Source organism: Hirsutella rhossiliensis, assembly GCF_020360975.1.
Source record: "Hirsutella rhossiliensis strain HR02 chromosome Unknown scaffold00026, whole genome shotgun sequence".
Lineage (NCBI taxonomy): Eukaryota > Fungi > Ascomycota > Sordariomycetes > Hypocreales > Ophiocordycipitaceae > Hirsutella > Hirsutella rhossiliensis.
In genome coordinates, this window is record NW_025408692.1 from 98,916 (window position 1) to 117,440 (window position 18,525).

The following is an 18,525-nucleotide window of genomic DNA, read 5'->3' on the forward strand; positions in this document are numbered from 1 at the left end:
TGTGCGTACCTTGCACGCGAAATTACCATCCAACCAGGCTTTCTAATCATACGCGTATGGTTTATATAAACCATATATTGCCCATATATTGCCAGTAAACCTATACCATACGAGATCAGTCGTATGACCATATATGGCCATACGCGGGGGAAAGTTCCTCCGAGGTTACAATTTCGGCGAAGAAAAGATCATTCGGCGATTGATGGTTGCATGCCAACATCTCCCGAGAAATATATCGGAACTACAGCAACATACTCTGTTGTTCTATTGACGTTCGGGGAAGATTCCACAATGAAAAAGACCGAAATGACTAACTGCTCTGTGTGTATTCATCGTTACGGTAGAAATGAGTAAAGATCGCGCGACATTACAGATCATGCCTCTAATCTCGCCGAAGAAGAACAAAAATCTCAGATCAGTATCGCTCAAGCGGTTCTAGGGTAACCGACGTCACATTGGACGTCACCTCCCAGAATCCCGTATAGGCAGATCGGAATAAATTGGAGCTACTAAAGACCTTGAGATATCCAGTTAGCACCTAACATTCTTCGTCACTCAGGGTTTCATGCCATTATTCATCCGGCTTTGTGCCGTTTGCGACTCTGATGACGAGTCCACCCATCTTCCGCGGGCCAGCTGACGATGACAGTTTCGTATCCGCCACAGCCATAGAGGCCTCTGGGATCCAAGACGCACAAGGCTTAGCATCGTTCGAACCTAGTACCGCGACAACTTCCAAGCGCAAAAGAATGACCACAGCGGATGCCACTTGGCAACACACACGGAAACCTCAGGGATCCGAGCCTGAGCGTTGTGGGCCAAAACGGGATTTGGTGTTCTACTGCAAGTATTGCAATAACCCGTCCTATTCGACTTACGTCTCTACCACATTTCGCAACCATCTGCTGAAGATACACACGATAGACGTCGCTGGTCTTGAGTCAACCCTGGCCAGAAAACATGTCATAACCTTCTGAAGACGCTTTCAACAAAGCCGGAGAGGTTGATCTTGTCAAGTTTCAGGAAAGAGAGAGCAGGTTTTGCGAAAGGCAATCAATCCGAAGGCCGCAATGGAAGCTTTGGTTCAGCTTGTCACCGTGCGAAACCTCCCATATAACTGCAATACCTGGCCTGAGTTGCATGCTTTGCTCATGGCAGCGAATTCCACTGCGGAAGGGCTGATCAGCACCTCACATGGCCACATTCAAAAGCTTTGCATGAACTCTATGCAATCCATAAAGATATCTTACGAAAACGGCTTCAATCTTCGCCCTCCAAGCTTCACCTCTCTGCCGACGTATGGAGCGCGCCGAATCACAAAGGTTTCCTCGGAATATGTGTCCAGTTCATGCAGGACGACCAAAGAAACCCTTCTCAAGCATTGCTGGCTTTACCTGAGCTTCCTGGCATCGATGGTCCCGGTAGTCACGGTGGAGGTGAACAATGGAAGCTGCTTCAACCAGTCATTGAGGACTACGGCATATCAAGTCTGCTAGGGTACTTCACAGGAGACAACCACGGTTCCAATGATGTGCTTTGCCGCCTGATGAGCAGCTTTCTAGAGAGTCAAGGCATCGCATGGAATGCAAAGCATCGACGGATCCGCTGCCATGGCCATGTGGTCAATCTTTGCGTCCAGGCTTTTCTTTTCATGGACAACAAAGAGGCCGTACTCGAGGCATGTAGACAGATTGAGGAGATGGATGAAGCGCCGTGCGACTTGGACATGATGCAAGGGTGGAAGAAGCGGAAGGAACGTGGCTGGAGCCAACTTGGTCCGCTCGGCAAGGTGCATAATATTGCGGTTCATATCAGAGCCAACGATTACAGGTACAACACTTTCCGTCAGCGCGCAGGAAGGTTCTCGGGCTCGACAACGACACACGCTGGAACTCTTGGTTCCTCCTACTGGATACTGCTCTTGAAAAGGAGGAACACGTCAAGTGGTATCAAGACAAATACTACGAGACACTTGTCAATGACTATCTGGCACCTCGAGACTGGCAAGCCCTTCGAGATATAAGAAACTTCTTGCAGCCATTCTGGAGAATAACACTCCTTACTGAGGGCTATCGCTCAACACTAGACCGCACGCTCTTCACGATGGATGTCCTTCATAAACACTACCAGCAAGCTTTCGAGAAATACAAGCTCAATCAACAACTTCTCGGCCCGGTGCTGACCAGCTGGCACGTTTTCGACAAATATTATCGGCTTTCTGACGAGACCCCGGCATACGGTGCAGCCCTGATTCTTCATCCGTCTCGAGGAAGGCTCATATTGAGAAAACTGGCCCAAGTCATGGCATAAAAGAACCTTCGACGCAGTGAGAAAGCTCTGGGAAGAAGAGTACATGGATCTGCCGACAATTTCTGTCACGCCTTCCAAGGTTTCAGTACTGCAACAGGACGAGTACGACTTACTCGCACAGGAACTCGATGTCATAGGCAAGGGACCAGACGCAGACGAGTACGAAGCCTTCACATCGCAGTCGCCTATTCAGATTGACGGTTCACCACTTTCCTGGTGGCATCGTGATGAACACCGTGAACGTTTCCCTCGGTTGTCCAAGATGGCGATAGACATACTCTCAATACCCGCCATGTCTGCGGACCCAGAGCGCACATTCTCAGGCGCAAGGCGCACTATCTCTTGGGATCGAATGCTTCTCGGAGCATCGACAGTCGAGAGAGGAGAGTGACTGAAAGCTGGATCCGCAGCGGCATCACGGCAGGGTTACGAATAGAGGAGGTTGAGCAATACGGGTCGAGTCGGCCGAAGAGTGCAGTAATAACACCCCTTGGGCACGGGAAGTATGACCCAATGACGTCATTTCTTGTATGGGCAATATATGGTTTAGTTCACCATATGAAAATAAATCATACACCATAAACCATACAGGTCCATATGACGTATGGCGTATGGTTAGAAAGCCTGCATCCAACCCCCTAATCTCCTTCCGCCTCCTGACGATGATTCTTCTCGTTATTCCTCCACCACATGACCAAAATTACCTTAAAGCGGCCTCAGGTATTTATACGGAGGATATTATGCCTAATGCGATAATTGGTGTCACAGGTCCCGGGGCCGGCTGACCGGTCATCCGGTAATCGGATTACCGCCCCGCCCCGCAAAACCATGTCGTTTTCGAAGGCCCGGCCTGCGGGCTGGCGTTTTCTTAGTCGGATTACCGCCATCGGACGGCAAAATCGAAGGTCCACGCCCGCGGGGCCTCCGCGAGACCTTCGATTTCGGTCTCGCTCACGCGCGTTGCGCTCCACCTCCCTCCTCCCACCTCCCTCCACCACCTCCTCCATTGCCACCGTCGCGACGGCGACCGCCTGCACCATGTCGAACGCGATAGAGGATCCCCGGGTCAGGGCGGCCATTGAGCACTACCTGTTAGATCTGGAGAACACCCAGCCGAAGAATACGAAGCGAAATTATCGTCCCAAGCAGGAAGAATGGAAGGCAAGCCCGCATGCGCGCCCTGCAATCTTCATGTAGATCCATGCATTGACTGCCTCACAGGAGTGGTGTCAAGCCAACTGGCCTGCGATCCCGGACGTTTGGCCGGCCTCGGTACCAGGGCCAACAGCTACCGGGAGACCTGGTCGATGAAGGAAAGCTCTTGCCTTCATGAAGGAGGTAGTGGCATCACGTCCTCCAAAGAAAGGAAAGAGGGTCGCCGATGAAAGAAAACGACACCTCGAGGCTCAGGAAGCCAAGAGGGCCGTGAAAGACGCAGAGCACCATCAGGTAACAGATGTTGATCACGGGATGTGGTCGTCGGACTGAGCCAGCCCATCATACTAACACCCAGCTTCCCCAGCAGATACCATCGTTGTAGGCGGCGGAGGTAGCGAATACGAGTCAGACTCCGACTTGGAGTTGTATGAGTCCACGCTCAAACTACAGTATAATACTGTACGGGGCTACGTCTCGGCCATACAGAAGCTTTACGACGAGCAGAAGAGCCGGGAGTCAATCCTGCGGCCCGGCCACGGGAGTGGCACTGAAGGCGCTCAAACGCAGCATTCTTGCAACGACTTGGAGCCGGAAGAGGAAGGAATACATGGACAGGAGTTGGAACTCTGAGAGATGTGTATGCGCCGGCGCAGATGCCCGACCACACCAACGTGGCATGGTCCGAGAGAGAGAGATCGCCTGCGCCCTGAGGACGCAGGTGGACTTTCTGCTCGGGAACCACATGCTGCTGCGGTCCGGCAACCGCCTGCCGATGGAGTTGGCAGACTGCTTTCCCTGGACTTACCCAACGAGGGCTTCAAGGCCCAGGGTATACCACGAAGGCGCTGGTTGTCGTGATGAACTGTGGGAAGACCAACCAGCACGGCCGCATGGAGTATGGATCTGCTTTGCGGCATCGAGATCCGCGATCTTGTCTCATCGGCGCCCTCGCGTTCTGGCTTTTCTGGCGCTGGCAGGTAGAAAAGGCGGAAAGGTTTCCCGTCTTCCAAGCGAAGACTGGTATGAAACGAAGGTGCTCCGCCGATCGGCGAAGGAGCCTCAAGGTAAGCGTGATGGCATTCACCGGAATCCCATAACTCAGAGGGTGCATCGACCCTTTCACTCACCGAATATACAGCTCCGTTGTCGGGCCAGACTGCCCGAGAATGGACGTCCAGGTTCTACAAGAAGGCCGGCATCAAGGTCTCCAAGGTCAGCCACGCGCCTAGAGTGGCCGCGACGCAAAACGCCGACATGGCCGGGTGGATGAAGGCCAGGCATGTCATCTGCCCTAGGCAAGCCGCCAACCCCCTGGCCTGGGCTGACCCGAACTATACAGATCCGCCGAGCCGGTCGTTGGAATAACGGAGACCAAATGACCGGCTGCTATCTGACTTCCCTGCCTTTCGAATTCGCGAGGCCGTGGCCGACTTTGACCCTGAATGGTCGGGGTCTTATTTCGTGCCCGGGCCACCGTGAGGCCGCCTGTGGTGCTACTCGTGCAGGTCTGGCCTCAACTCGACAAATGGAAAGAGGCCCAGTAGCCCTTTCTCAGATCTCGGGTGGAGCAGAACATGGCCGCCGGCGCCTTCTTGGAACTCCTGGAGTGGCTTCGAGAGGTGCTCCTGCAGGACGCTGTCTTCCTTCGCGAGTCCTACCCCGACCATCCTATCTTTCAGGATCCGGTCTTTCTTGCCCCGAGTTTGAAGCGTTCGCCAGCAAAGTTCAAGACACATGCACACGGGACCACGAAGACAGCCATACCACGGTCATTCAAAAGCGATCCCGGTGGTTGCGGAGAAGCTGCGCACAGTACTGACTCAACAGGTCGCAGCCGAGCAGTTAGCTGAGCGAAGACATCTAGACCTTTTGGGGGCTTCTTACGAACTATGCACAAAGTTGGATGAGTTTGCGCAGGCCACCTACACCGTCACCTTCAGCCCCGGCCAAGGTGCTGCAGGTCAACATGCGGAGATCGCGGGAGCTCATCAACAGAGGCGCCGCGCTCCACGAGAGACGGTCCTCAGGTCCGAGATAGGCCCTTCGCAAGCGGGCGGTCCGACATACGCTCCGCTCTCTCTAGAGCAGCAGCAGGGAATGGTGCAAGCGGGCCAGGGGCAAGCCCCCCAGGGAAGAGCGCATGGCGAGCCGCCTGGGCCGCGCGAACCTCCGAGCTTCAAGCTCCCCCGTTCTGTCAAATCTGTACAGGAGCTGCTGCGTCTCTGGCGGCAGGGCTGGGGCGAAATGCCTTCTGTGGATTCTCTTGAGCGAGACTGGGGTGCTCGATGGCGGCCATCTGCAGAGAAGAATTACCTTTCCACGCGCAAGATCATCGTCGATGAGGTTCGGAGGCGGGCCCAGTCGGACGGCTTAACTGAAGATATCGTGGCGAGGCAAATGGACGAAGAACGTGGACCCAGCTCTTTGGATAAGTTGTTCAAGGCCATCCGAAAGGACAGGCAAGGCGAAAAGGGACACAAACGTGCGTCAGGGCAATTCAACGTCGGTGGTAGCGAAAAGTCGATGGCGCAGTGATTTTGAACACCCGTCTGATAGAATGACGAGGACCTTGGCGGCGAAAGTGCCCCAGGCCGTCAGGGCCGCGTCGCTACAGTCAGCGGTAGTGGCCTGTAGACAGGGTATGCATCCGCTAAGCGCCGCTGTAGCTCCAGTGCGTCAAGGCTAGAAAATGCTTCAAATCACCGCAACCTCGCAACCGACAGGATGTAGGACCTTAGACAGGGTGCATTCTGATCGCACAAACGCAGGCTATCCAGTCGAACTGGTTTTCTCGTCGTCGGTCCCGGCTTTCGCGCTTTATGGCGCTCCGAAGATGACATCAACCCGGCAGAGGTGATGTCAGGGCGCGGGTAATCGGCGGTAATCTGCGGGTAATCCGCTGACCGCCCACCAAAGCCGGACCTGTGACATCCACTTGATGTCACAAAAACGGCTTGTCGCAGTACCGCGCCGCCCAAAGTATGACATACCTCAGCAGTCTATTTCCGACAGACTCAAAGGCCAGGTAGCCTGGCTGATCAGATCCAGCCTCGTCAACTCTTGAGTAAGTCTCAGGAAGCTCGCTTGGTTTCTTGGATCCTCCGCCAAGAGTCTCGGCTATGCTCCATCCCACAGTCAGATCCGCGCATGTGTGGAGGCTCTTATGAAGCAACTGAACAACGAGCGGACAGTGGGCGCAACTGGGTCTCTAAATTCATCAATCGCCATCCGGACATCAAGAACAAGCGTGGAGACGTCAGGAAGCTAACCGATTTAATGCTTTTACGCCTCGGGCGGTTCACTGGTTCTTCGATATCAGGGAAAAGGAGTATGGATGGATTAAACCAGAAAATACCGTGAATGTTGACGAAGGCGGTATTATGTCTGGCTTTGGTGAGTATTTGGCTTGTCTTTCATTACTTTTACTAACCAGACTCTTTTGCCAGGTTTGGATAGTCTTGTGGTTGGGAGTGCAGACCCAAAGGAAGGCCCTTCTGAAAGGGCCACAGTCCCGCAACTGGACCTCATTTATTGAAGCTATCACCGCGGACGGCCGTGTCCTTACCCCTGGCATTATCTTTAAGGGCAAAGAACTTCAGAAACAGTGGTTCTTGACGGAATTCGGCAAAATAGCCGACTGGCATTACATAACGTCGCCCAACGGATGGACGGACAACCATATCGCTATTGAGTGGCTTGAGAGGGTCTATTTGCCCCAGACGCGACCAGCCGATGCCTCAGATGCTAGACTGATCATATTAGATGGACATGGAAGTCATGCAACGGTGCATTTCTTTATCCACCTCTGTAGGAATTACCGTTAACCGGGACCAGGATGCATGGATGGCCACATGCTTTTGAACAACGTTTATTGCTGTTACCTTCCTGCCCACTGCTCATGGCCTCCAGCCGTTAGATAACGGTGTATTCAATGCCTCCAAGGCAGCTTACCGGAAAGAACTGAAATTGACCTGTTTGACCGATTCTGCGCCTGTTCATAAGGTCAATTTTATACGGGCATATGCTAAAGCGCGCGAGGTTGGAATGACGGCAAAGAATATATTGTCCGGCTGGAGGGTCACTGGGAATTGGCCGATCTCACGATCCAAGGCATTGCGGCATCCAGAAATTCACGCAGACATTGTAGAGACGTCTCCAAAGTCCGCGCCATTTTGGGTTCTGATGATACGCCAGAAACAGCCGCCAGATTCGCGATTTCGGAAGAACAAGACTCCTGGCACCCGGAGACGATACGCCGTGATAGCTAGAGGCTTTGAAGCCCAGAACAGACGCTTGCCGAGCACAGCAACAGAATCGCGAAGCTAGAGGAAGAAGTGGCCCGGCTGCAGAGAGGCAAGAAGAGGCAATTCCGAACCCGAACAGACGGTTCATGACTCTCAGTGAAGCTTTGGTGGCTGAGGAAGCCATTCCCCAAATTAAAAGCCAAGAGATAGCCGTTGTGCTGAATTCTGACACAGAGGAGGAGGCGGTCTCAGAGGTGGAGACAGCTTCAGTGATCGAAGTCAAGGTGGCACCTGAGGCCCTTTTTGTCACCACTAGATCCGGGCGAATGGTAAAAAGCGCCGGTACATATAAGAGCGTCCATTTCTCTACGGAATGATATTTTTTTGTGTTTATAATGTTAAGTTCTGATCATATTTCATGTAGTTCAAATGGTAGACTTTTGGTGGAGAATTTTTCAATTGCGCTACCGAAAGGTGGGTGTTACCGAAAGGGGGCATGGTAACCAGTGTGACGTTGGGCGCCTGGGATTACTGGTTACCCAAGGTCAGCAATCTACAGGCGCCAGTCACCTTTAGGCTCTTGTTCCTGGTCGCTAGGTGCTGCTGGTAACCGCCCAGCCACAGTGCCAGCAACCATTCATGCGTTGTTGCTGGAATCTCGTAGTGGCCAGTAACCGTGCGTTCGCAGTTATCGCTCGCCTGTAGTGAAGGCTGTTTAGCAGCATGTGAACAGAAGCCGAGCCAACGAACACCGAGTCCCAGCCCGGTTGCTTGCAATCATGATCACCAGGGCGGTTGCGAAAGCTCTGGTCAGATTCATGCCCCATTCAATGTATGCGCTAGGGTCAAGCGGTCCGATTGAGGGAAAAATTAGAGTGTCTTGTTTGCCTGAAACTTCACGTCCCGCCTGTTGGAAGCAGTAGGGCTTCGAGCAGCAGGAACGGAAAAGATACGAAAGGCTATTCCACAACTTGCAAATGATCTCGTAGCAAGCCGCGTTTCCTGCTACGAGCTCCAAACCCGTCTCTCTGCCGCTTCCTCTTATCCCGGATAACTGGAATAGCTGCTTGTGTTTGGGAGCTGGAAGGAGGTCGGCGCGGTCGAAGTCAACAAGCATGACGCGGCGGCGCTCGTCGTTCCAGAGCAGGTGCACCGCCGGTCGTCAACAGGGCAACGTTACACAAAGTCAGTCTACTTCGCACAGCTGTCGTAAATGGTGTTTCACCATCTGGGCTCATTTTCGGCCAGAATTGCAAGACTGTTAGCCGCGAGGTTGAATGCTGAAGCTAGATGTCGGCAGCCATATCCCGCCTCAGATGCATGACGTAGATAGAGCAGTGGTCGGGAACCGGCTGCAAGTCAACCCTCATCGCCCTCAAATTGTCCGCGGCATCACATCAGCTATCCACCAATGAAATCACCCTTATCGGTGCTCTCTGAGAACCGATGCAAGGGGGTGATAGGTTATCATTCCCAAGGCCATCGGCGTCCACACCTGGACGACCTCAAGCTTGCGCCTGCTCGTCTTGCAAGGTCCTGTCACGGGTGTTTGTATTTCATTGCCAGCTGCCCGTCATTTCCAGCCAAATCCTACATTGTTCGACAAATATCCCAAGATGACCTTACCTCCCAATGCAACTTGGCCAGGAAAGGCTGTCGAAGGCGAGAGTCGATTCTCACTCTATTTTCGATCTGTGGCGCTCTTCTCATTTCCGCTGCAAGCAGGCTGCAAGCGGGTCGGCAACCCGCCACAAGGCTCAAACGCGCTTTTTCGCAATTTAAATGACTCTCCTATAGCGCCCGCATCTCGAACATCTCATCCAACTTACCGATGGCCTCATCATAGGCGGCTATAATGGGCCTGTAAAGTTGGTCTGGGTCTCCTGCAGGTTCCAAAGCTCATCCTTTCGTCTTCGTCCAGGAAAGAGAATCTTCCTGATCCTCAAACAGAGAGGCTTGACAATATCAAGCCGCTCTGGAAACTCGCCCATAATCCTTTCGAGACCATTCATAGTCATGTCACCCTCCTTTGCTTTCAATGTCCCTGAAGCTTCCAATTTCCCAATTGCGTAAGTCGCTCTCCTCAGGCGGCTTCTCTTCACCACAAACCCATTGCTCCATGAGTATCGCGCACACATCCAAAGCAAAACATAGAAAAACGACTCAAGATCATGCCGGTAGGTGTGATCGGCCTTGCAGCACCTCGACCGCCATAAACTGCATCGTGCCAGTCTGGTGCCGCGCTCCGCTCGGGCCACTGTCTCTAACTTTGGCCAGGTCAAGGTCGATGAGCATTCCTTTGAAGTCCCTGGCTTCTTTGCGTCTGCGATGATAACGTTGTTTGACGAGATGTCGCGGTGGAGAATGTTGCCAGTGACGTAGAGAGACTGGTGTGCCCTGATAGCGTCTCGGAGCGACTCCAGCAGTTCCCTGATCGATTTGAAGTCGCTGATGACACGGCCGGCTGGTGAGACGACGAGGCAAGAATAGATCCTGTTGTCAAACGGATCCTCGCCCTAGAAGTATACAAGCTTGGTTTGGTCTTGCCGATCGACAGCTGCTCGTTAAAATCCTTGGCCAGCTTTAACTGTCTGTTGGACCGCCGCCTCTTGGATCCAGAAATGTTTTCAGACGTGTTGTCAGAGGATGATTTGCGCTTGTGACTTGCTGTGCCCGTGCTTCCTACGGCCGATGGTAGATCTCTGAAGTGGACATCTTCATCCCGGAACCCGTGAGGTTTGGAAACTCCAGTCCCTTCCGCATGTCTGCAATGGTGGTGATTTGACGGTGCGCCACCACTCGCCACCCCTCCACGCCCTTCTCTCCTGCCAGCTTGAGATGGTCCACCTCAGGTTTCCGCTTATCCGATGCCCAGGAGAACTTAGCAACATGCCCGTTTCGGGTGCGGTAGCAAGTAGTCCCGCGACACACGATAGCGCGCTGCCTGACTATCAGCCCCTCCAGCCTGACTCTTGTTTCGTTGCCGCTTGCGTCCTCCAGAGTGGCACAGCGATGGCCCCCCTCTCGTTCAATGAATGTGTCTAGGCCCATCGCTTCGTCACTCATCGTAGCGTATCCAACAAGAGCTCGCACGAACTTGTCCGGCTCGTCGTGTATATCGAATGACCCCGAGCTAAACGGCCCAGACCGATCGAAGACCCAGAGCTCCATCTTGGAAGCGCAGAGGGAGAACGCGTGGACGAATCGGCGCGTCGGCTGGTCGGCGAGACACCTCGCACATACCGCGTGAGCTGGAGGAGAGTCGCCTTGAACTTGTCCTCCGATTTCTTTTGCTCTCCAACAACGAGAACGTCCTTGTAGGTAAATGTGCTGTTGGCTTTCCTGGCTGGCTTCTGAAAGAAGAGATCCATCTGGCCCTTCCGTTCCTTGAACTGGTTGGCGGTTCGGGTGGTGTATAACTTGTGGGGTGCATCAGTCAAGAAGCGTTCTTCAAGCGCACGGAGCCATGTCCAGACCGCTTTTTCATCGGAGGTGGACGGGAAGTCCGTCCATTTCTTTCCGTCGTGCGCCACCATCATCCTCTTCAGCATTACTTTCTGTTCTTTGCGCCAGCTCTTGGAGTCGAAGAACTTGTCGCAGAATCCTCCCACATTGCGAAAGGTGCAGTCTTTTATCTCGAAGAAGAGCTCCCTTTCGACAATGTCGCGCGTTTCGCCATCGGCAAGTCTGCTCGAGCTGGTCTTGACAGGTGTTCCCTTGTAGGTTGGGACGATGCTGGACGGAGGGGAAGTGAGGGCGCTGAGGGTGTCGATGAGACCGAAGACGGCATCCCAAATGACGACATCAGGAGCATTGTTGACAACAGAGCGAATAAGAGGACGGAAATGGTCGAGCTTCACCCACCTCCTCGAACGAGTCGTTGTACAGAAAAGAGCTTCACCGCCAAATCGCCGCTTCCATCTGGAGCAGGGGTTAAACGCCGCGGTAGAACCCACCAAAGCTGACAGAAGACTGGCGATCTCATCCCGCAATGCTTGGTCGGTTTCGTCGCAACCGCTTAGCTTGACCTGGGAACGGTCTAACGTATCATTAAGCGGGTTCTTGGAGATGAGGCTGATCTGTTGCTCTGTAAGGGTCATTTTTGAGTTGGATAGAGCATGGGTGATTGTTTGGGAAGTAAATGTGAAAGCGAGGCAGAGGTAAACAAGTGGAATCTAAAGACGCGACTGGTCACGTGCGCGTCGCGGGCTTCCTGGGACCATGTATCTCTACTACGTAGCAGGTTAGGCGTCATGATACCCCGTACACACACACCCTCGCCACGTAGCCTCAGGAGATTTCACCAATGAACGTTGGTGCTTGTCGGTTTCATTGCATTAGTTCGGTCATGGTAATCTGGCTGAGTTGCCAGCTGCAATTCTCGCCTGCAATTTTCCACGCCTGCAATTCTTAACACGAACAACTCTCCCACCTGCAGTTCTCCACGTCTGCGATTCTCCTCGCCTGCGATTCTCCACGCCAACAACTCTCCTCACCTGCCATTCCCTACGTCTTCAAGCTCCAACGCCTCAATTCTCTACGATTGGAATCGACATCCAAAATGTGCGCTATCAACGATTCGTCAATCTGCCGAAGTGGCGCAAGAGGCGTATTTAGAGACCCAGTGCACCGGCGGCAGCGCTACGACACGAATTGCCGTTACATTGCTGAACATCGGGATACCGAGTTCCAGAACTTCTCCATCGCGGAGATGATTCCTTTGGCGTTTTACACGCTTTCGACCGATCTAGAGAAGTGCCAGGATATTCAACGTGCAGGTCAAATTGCTGCTGAACGATACGAGTCTGACAATTGCGACATATTTGGTGATTGGTCTTTTCTTGCTTTTTCCTGCTTTCGCTACAAAAGGGCGCTAATCGTCGCTCGGTTTACTTGCCTTCTTGCATGCATAAAACTACCCGTTGGTCAAAGGCAGGCGGGCTGACCAACTTAACTGCCGTTAAGTTGGCCCAAAATCCGGGACAGCACAAAAACCCCGGACAATCCTGGGGCCTAGTAATTTACTAGAAAAGTGTTAGGAAGTTAGTACTTCTTCGAAAATACGCTAAAATCTAAGGTACTTAATTCTTAACAGTTGTATTTGTCGGGAGGTCTGTACTGCAGTAACGCAATGGGTTGTATTCAAGATGTCTTGCTAGGAAGGAGGAAAGGGAATGAGGGGGCACACTACGTGCCCTTTATACACGGATCCCGAGGTCCATACACGTGACGCTAAGGGTCACGTGTGCGTATGTCGCACCTCCCTTACAATCCTACTATCTATATGCTACATTCCCACACTGGCAAATCTTCTTTTATCGCTGCAATCGCAGCAGCAGCAGGTGCGGGAGCGTAGCAGCAACCGCAAGGGTGCGAAAAGAGTGACGGTTCGAGCGGCAGCTAGCGGGAGGGCGTTCGACTGATCCTTCTATCCTAATCGTAAGGCTATTCGTATCGACGAGGCGTTCGAGGGCGCGGTTAGGCGATGCCTTTGTCATAGCATCTGCTGGGTTGTCTGCGCCGTTAATCCAGCGGATTTCTGTGATCTCACGCCTTTCGTAGGATTGACGTAGGCCATGATATCTATCATCAATCGCTTCTCCTTCGTTGTGCCTAGCTTAACGAGGCACTCGTAGAGAAAAAGAGTCGGTGCAAACGATTAGGGGGATAGGGGGAAGATTGAGGCGGTCTGTGATCTTCCGTATCGTCGTTGCTAGTGATATCCCAATATCGAATCCGTTGACCATGCCGTAGATCTCTGATGCTAGCACGCCTCGGTGACCCTCTTACACTTCGTTGAGCTCCAATGGAGGACATTGCCCTTGATCCAGGTGGTCTTTGGTACGTGCGGTCTCGGTCTCATTGACTAGGGCAATGACGAAGCCTATCTGACGATAGGTCCTTATTGTTCGCAAAGGAACCGTCGGTAAAGACGATAAGCTTGGCATTGGCGAGGTCAATAGGGATATACGTTAGGCCTCGCTGCTGGTGGTCTTTCTGCCATTGAAGCCGCTTGTTGAGGTCGTGCAATCCTCTTCCGTAGGGGTTTGGACCTGGGCAGCAATAGAGATGTCGAATGAGGCCTCTGGTTGACAGATTGAAGCCACATACGCGCCACGGGCACGCTGTTCCACGTACTGTTGGGCTCGATCGTATGCCTTGATGTCGATGGGTTCGATCTTGGCTGCTTGACCCTTTTTTGAAGCAGTAGAGCGTTGTGGAAAGTGGTGTCTTGGAGGGTTATCTTTGCACAGTTGAAGTCAATGCTAGTACCCGGGTCATCGTTGTCTTCGGCTTTGCCCGAAATTGTGCCTTTAGAGTTCCGCTTCCTCTAGCGCGGAAAAACGTTGTGTGCCAAGCATAAGGGTATCGTCAGTCTGCATTCCCACAATCCCAAAGTTATCAGGTCCCTTATTCGTAATTAGGAAGCATAGGTCGTAGGTTGATGTGGACATGTCGAGGTTATCGACATGATGCCCGTGGAGTTCGAAACCAATGGACTCCGGCCTCCGCAATTCCGTATAGGGCTTAATAACGCGAATGATTGTTCCTTCCGGGTATCTTCCTTCTAATTCGGCGGGAAGATGCGTGAGAATGGTGCGGAATAGTTCGGTCTGCGCCTGGGGATACGCTTGTGTGATGTCACGAAGAGAGAGGTCATGCCGTGAGAAGGAGGTCTGGGGATAGCAGAAATAAGCCGTTGACTGACGCGTTGAATTGTCGGGATTGCGTCAATGGGTGGTTTTCTCTTGGTCGTTGTGCCCTTGGACCACGAGCCTTGACTTCTCGTATGGTTTGGTTTCTTTGCCTTTAACCTCGCGGACCATGAGATCGGAAGATGATGGTTCCCGTGCTTTGCTTCATTGTAGCGTTCGAAGCTAAACACTCCTCGTACCAATAGATCATCGATCTCCGTGCTATCGGATTCCTCAAAGGGTGCCTGGCGTTGTGATAATGCCTTCGTCCCGTAGCTTGATGGCTGGTTGGTAGGCATCTTCTTCCTTCTTGACTAGGAACGTCGTCTTTGGCTTGTTCTTCGACCAGGGCGGCCTCGCTTGCGCGGCGCCGGGGATTAGGAGCAGGAACAGGGGGCAGGGGAGGGGCAGAAACAGGAACAGAATCGCTCGCAGGATCAGAAACAGGAATGTCAGAATCATCCGCAGCAGCAGCAGCGGGGCAGGGATCGTCGTCTCGTCGCGGAAATAAGGCTGCACAAGGGTGGAACGGAAGGTCTGGGGTCCGTTGATAGTATCAATTGTGACATTGGAGCCATCAATTGCACTAATCTTAAAGGGCCTTGCCAGCCGAGCTTTTCTCTCCACCTCGGACCTCGCTTTGCAGTGGGAGCGATAGTATAACGCCTGTTGATGATGGTCCGTTCTTTGTGTGTAAGGCGCCCTGCACTTGCCGCTCTGCTGAGCTGACGAAGCATTTTCATCGCTTTCTGGGCTGCGGCAGCCCTTTCAGGTCGTAGCAGAGGGCGAATCTAACGCCATTCGAGGTGAGGCGCCAAAGACTAGGAGCGTAGGGACAATGCCATTTGGCCCTGCTGTGTCGTTGATGGCTTTGATAGCCATTTGAAGGATCGATTCGGGGATGTGAGGTCCCGATTTCTGCGTGGAGGATCTCAAACGCACGGCGGAGAGGGGCATGATATCTTTCAACCTTTCCAACGGACCAATGTGCTTCCACAGGGACTTGCTTGCGAGTTATCCCCATAAGCTTTGCCTCGTTACGGAACTCTAGGGAGGCAAAATTGGTCCCTGCGTCGTGCTTGATAGTATCAGGGGTCCGAGATATGTGTCTATCCAGAGGGCTCGGAGGGCTTCCACGTATCCTTTGCTGACATCGATAGGAGGAACCTGGCTGCTTGGAACGCTGTTGCTGTATCTACCACGTGCAAGACGGGGCGTTGAGGGGTTCAGGTAGAGCACATCAGCGACGATTTCGTAGTTGAATTCCTGGTCATCCTTTAGGGTGAATTTGAAGCGTCTTGGAGCTTGAGTGCATTTGACAGTGATGACAGAATCTCGAGATGTTCTCTAGGATATCTATCGTCACATCGTTGTGGCCAGCTTGCCGTAGGAGGTTGTGAAGTCTTGGGACCGCTGGGTGCCCGAATCGACGATGAAAGTGCGGATCTCGCTCTCCGTGAGGAATGCGATAGCGGCCTCGTTGGTCTTAGGTAGGAGGAACCAAGGATGTCCCCATTTGCGGATAACCGGGAGGGTTGTTCGTCCGACAATAGTGTCTGTAAGGTTGTTGAAATAGATGCCTAGGCGATCCATATCAGCGAGAGAGAGGAGGAAGGGAGTAGGGGTCTTGAGGATATGGAATGTGATCCTTCCGAGAGGTGTTTTAAGGGCGATAGAGCCGAGGGATAGAATGGCTTCGCCGTTGCCGAATTTGATAGAAGCTTGGCCTGCTGTAGTCTTATCGAGCGTTATAGCAGGGTCTGCTCGTTGTAGAGCGATGCATTGGTCGTAGCCAGCTGTGGAAACCTTCGCGGCGCCTGTGTCAATTATGATGCCCTGGAATCAGAGTCTTGGTAGCGCTCCTCTATCATGAATTGGGAAGCAGGTGTAGCGTTGTTTTGAGAGGTGCTATACACGTCTTCCCCTGTGATCAGATGGTTGAAGGCTTGCTGGCAGAGCATTTGGCTTGTGTGCCACTGTTCTGGGTTGTTGTCATTATCTTCATTGTCGTCCTCGTCCCAGGGTCGTTAGCATCATCGTGGGCATCCATCTCGTGACCTTCAAAGTCAAGAACGTAGGCTGTAAGGTCCTGGGAGGTAATCCTATGAAGTGACAGTGGGCGACGTATTGGTCTCGGATCTTTGACGTTCCTCGGCAGTGTGCTTTGTAGACCAACATCCTTCCTTATTGCAGACGAAGCACTTCTTATTCCACGGGTGGTTGTGGCCGTAACGGCCTTGTGGGCGGTTAAAGCGTTGACTGTTGAAGATTCCCCGTGGAGCGTTGTAGCTGCCTCGTTGAGCGTTGCCTCTATACCTTCTATACCCTTCTGACCAAATCTTCCGCGATTGTTGTTGTATCTTCGATCGAGATAGTAGTGGTCATTGGGATCCATATGATCAGATGGTTCCTCGAGGTCTTGATGGTATTGAGGGCCTCCTTGAAGATAACGAGGCGCTATTCCGCGTGCAAGATGGGTCTCAACGGAAGAGCGAAGATCTGCAAAGGGGCTCGATTCCTTCGCGGGCTTGAATAAAGCGTATTCAAGTTCAGGAACACCGCGGCATGCATTAATAAGCGTTGTACGCAGTGGAACGTTTCCTGCATACGCGTTGCCAAAAGCTCGTTGGCATAACTGTAGCTTATCAGGAGTAGCTGAAGAACCTCGTGTAGAGATTTCGTAGCATTATCGGCACGGAGCTTGTTAGAAATAGTCGTCCATTCAGTATAGTAGTGAACGTGGTTAACTTCCGTATCGAAATGTTGCTTGATGCTATCGTATGCCTTGCGGAACGTTGAGGTCCAGTTAACGTGGTCAATGTAGTACGTTTGGGCTCGGCCAGTAAGGATTCGAGGAAAAGAGCGTGGAATTGGTCCGGCTTGACCTGAATGTTATAACAGATACTCATAAAGATGCGTAGCTTATCATCGAGAAGGTCATAGGGTTCCCCGCATAGTTCTTCTCTTTGTCCCAGATCTTGGTGAATTTCTGTTGTGTGTCGGCATCGACGATGCCGTTCGGGATGTCGGCCGGGAAGCGTTGTGCGCTTCGAGGATGTGGGAGAGAGGTTCTGCTAGAACGATGCTCTGTTGCTGGAACTGATAGCTTGTAGGATGTATTGTTCGTTGGGGAAGCGTAGCAGTCGTTGTGGGCGGTTCCGCAATTGTCGTAGCGGGAGGAGCAGGAGCGTCGGAATAGGCTAACGGCGTGGATGGCTCCGCCGTGTTGGAGGTGGGAGGGTTCTGCGTTAGTCGTCTCTCTTTTTGTTGTATAGCCTCCGTTCCTTTATCGAATTGGGTTACCATGAATTCGTTGTCGGGCCAGGCTGGTGGGTTATCGATCGTCTGTAGGAAGACGAGCTGTGGGATGATGTGGTCACCCTTTTCTCCTGTATAGATACCACGTCTCTTTAAAAGGTAACGTAGCTCCTTCGAAATTCCTTTGGCATCTTTCTCACGTTGCCTCGGTCCACTGTTGGAAGTGATCCTGGAAGAATTCAAGGATATTAGTGCCATGAAGGTGTACGTTCTCCTCGCATTCTGACATAAATCGTGCGGTATATGTCATAACAGCTATTCTATCTTCCTCTTGTGGCGTGATCTCATCCTCCCATCAGGTCGGATCGATATCCTGATATTGGGTCTTTGGGATCGTGAGATTTTGGACCAATTCCCCTTGGTCGAGGAAGGCGTCGTTCCTCGTAGAGGCGGGGTTCGGGGTTGGGGTCGTGCTTGTCATTGTGAGGGTTGTCACGTAGTTGTCGAATCGTGAGGGCTGTCACGTAGTTGTCGAATCGGCGTTGTGGACGCACACACTTAATGTAACCGTTAGAGTGAAGTTGGAAGGATCTATCAATGGCCTACCGGGAGCTAGTTGGTTGCCGGGTCCGGGTAATCGTAGAGTCCTTGATCTTAGCATAGAAACCTCCTCTAGGTCCAACCAGGGTCAATATCGCTAGGAATATGGTAGTTGGGCTTTCGAAGAGTTGCGTTCTATCTCTTCTTCCTTGCCAATCTGTGATCGACCAAATCGATCACTGATCAGTGTCAGGAGAGGTCTGTACTGCAGTAACGCAATGGGTTGTATTCAAGATGTCTTGCTAGGAAGGAGGAAAGGG

The 18,525-nt window shown here is 52.5% G+C and overlaps 5 protein-coding genes across 5 annotated transcripts; 3 read left to right on the forward strand and 2 right to left on the reverse strand.

Annotated features, from left to right (window-relative positions):
* Positions 1-1,348: 1,348 nt before the first annotated feature.
* On the forward strand, positions 1,349-3,643 carry HRG_11903 (Ribonuclease H-like protein; the record flags this gene model as incomplete). Its single annotated transcript, XM_044870373.1, has 5 exons — positions 1,349-1,789; positions 1,831-2,239; positions 2,328-2,683; positions 3,079-3,503; positions 3,532-3,643. The coding sequence occupies 5 exons, from the start codon at positions 1,349-1,351 to the stop codon at positions 3,641-3,643; spliced, it is 1,743 nt and encodes a 580-aa protein (XP_044714549.1).
* A 682-nt stretch (positions 3,644-4,325) lies between these two features.
* Positions 4,326-4,833, forward strand: HRG_11904 (centromere DNA-binding protein complex CBF3 subunit; the record flags this gene model as incomplete). The annotated part of the gene is made up of 2 exons (XM_044870374.1): positions 4,326-4,532; positions 4,573-4,833. 2 exons carry the CDS (start codon positions 4,326-4,328, stop codon positions 4,831-4,833), a joined length of 468 nt encoding a protein of 155 aa, XP_044714550.1.
* A 209-nt stretch (positions 4,834-5,042) lies between these two features.
* HRG_11905 (DDE superfamily endonuclease domain-containing protein) lies at positions 5,043-7,794 on the forward strand (the record flags this gene model as incomplete). The annotated part of the gene is made up of 7 exons (XM_044870375.1): positions 5,043-5,256; positions 5,303-5,999; positions 6,237-6,326; positions 6,385-6,493; positions 6,517-6,723; positions 6,978-7,253; positions 7,378-7,794. 7 exons carry the CDS (start codon positions 5,043-5,045, stop codon positions 7,792-7,794), a joined length of 2,010 nt encoding a protein of 669 aa, XP_044714551.1.
* Positions 7,795-9,795: 2,001 nt separating this feature from the next.
* On the reverse strand, positions 9,796-11,812 carry HRG_11906 (uncharacterized protein; the record flags this gene model as incomplete). The annotated part of the gene is made up of 5 exons (XM_044870376.1): positions 9,796-9,808; positions 9,981-10,205; positions 10,346-10,477; positions 10,546-10,677; positions 10,956-11,812. The coding sequence occupies 5 exons, from the start codon at positions 11,810-11,812 to the stop codon at positions 9,796-9,798; spliced, it is 1,359 nt and encodes a 452-aa protein (XP_044714552.1).
* A 2,829-nt stretch (positions 11,813-14,641) lies between these two features.
* On the reverse strand, positions 14,642-16,000 carry HRG_11907 (uncharacterized protein; the record flags this gene model as incomplete). Its single annotated transcript, XM_044870377.1, has 7 exons — positions 14,642-14,944; positions 15,042-15,132; positions 15,204-15,276; positions 15,350-15,377; positions 15,441-15,475; positions 15,607-15,704; positions 15,774-16,000. 7 exons carry the CDS (start codon positions 15,998-16,000, stop codon positions 14,642-14,644), a joined length of 855 nt encoding a protein of 284 aa, XP_044714553.1.
* Positions 16,001-18,525: the final 2,525 nt, after the last annotated feature.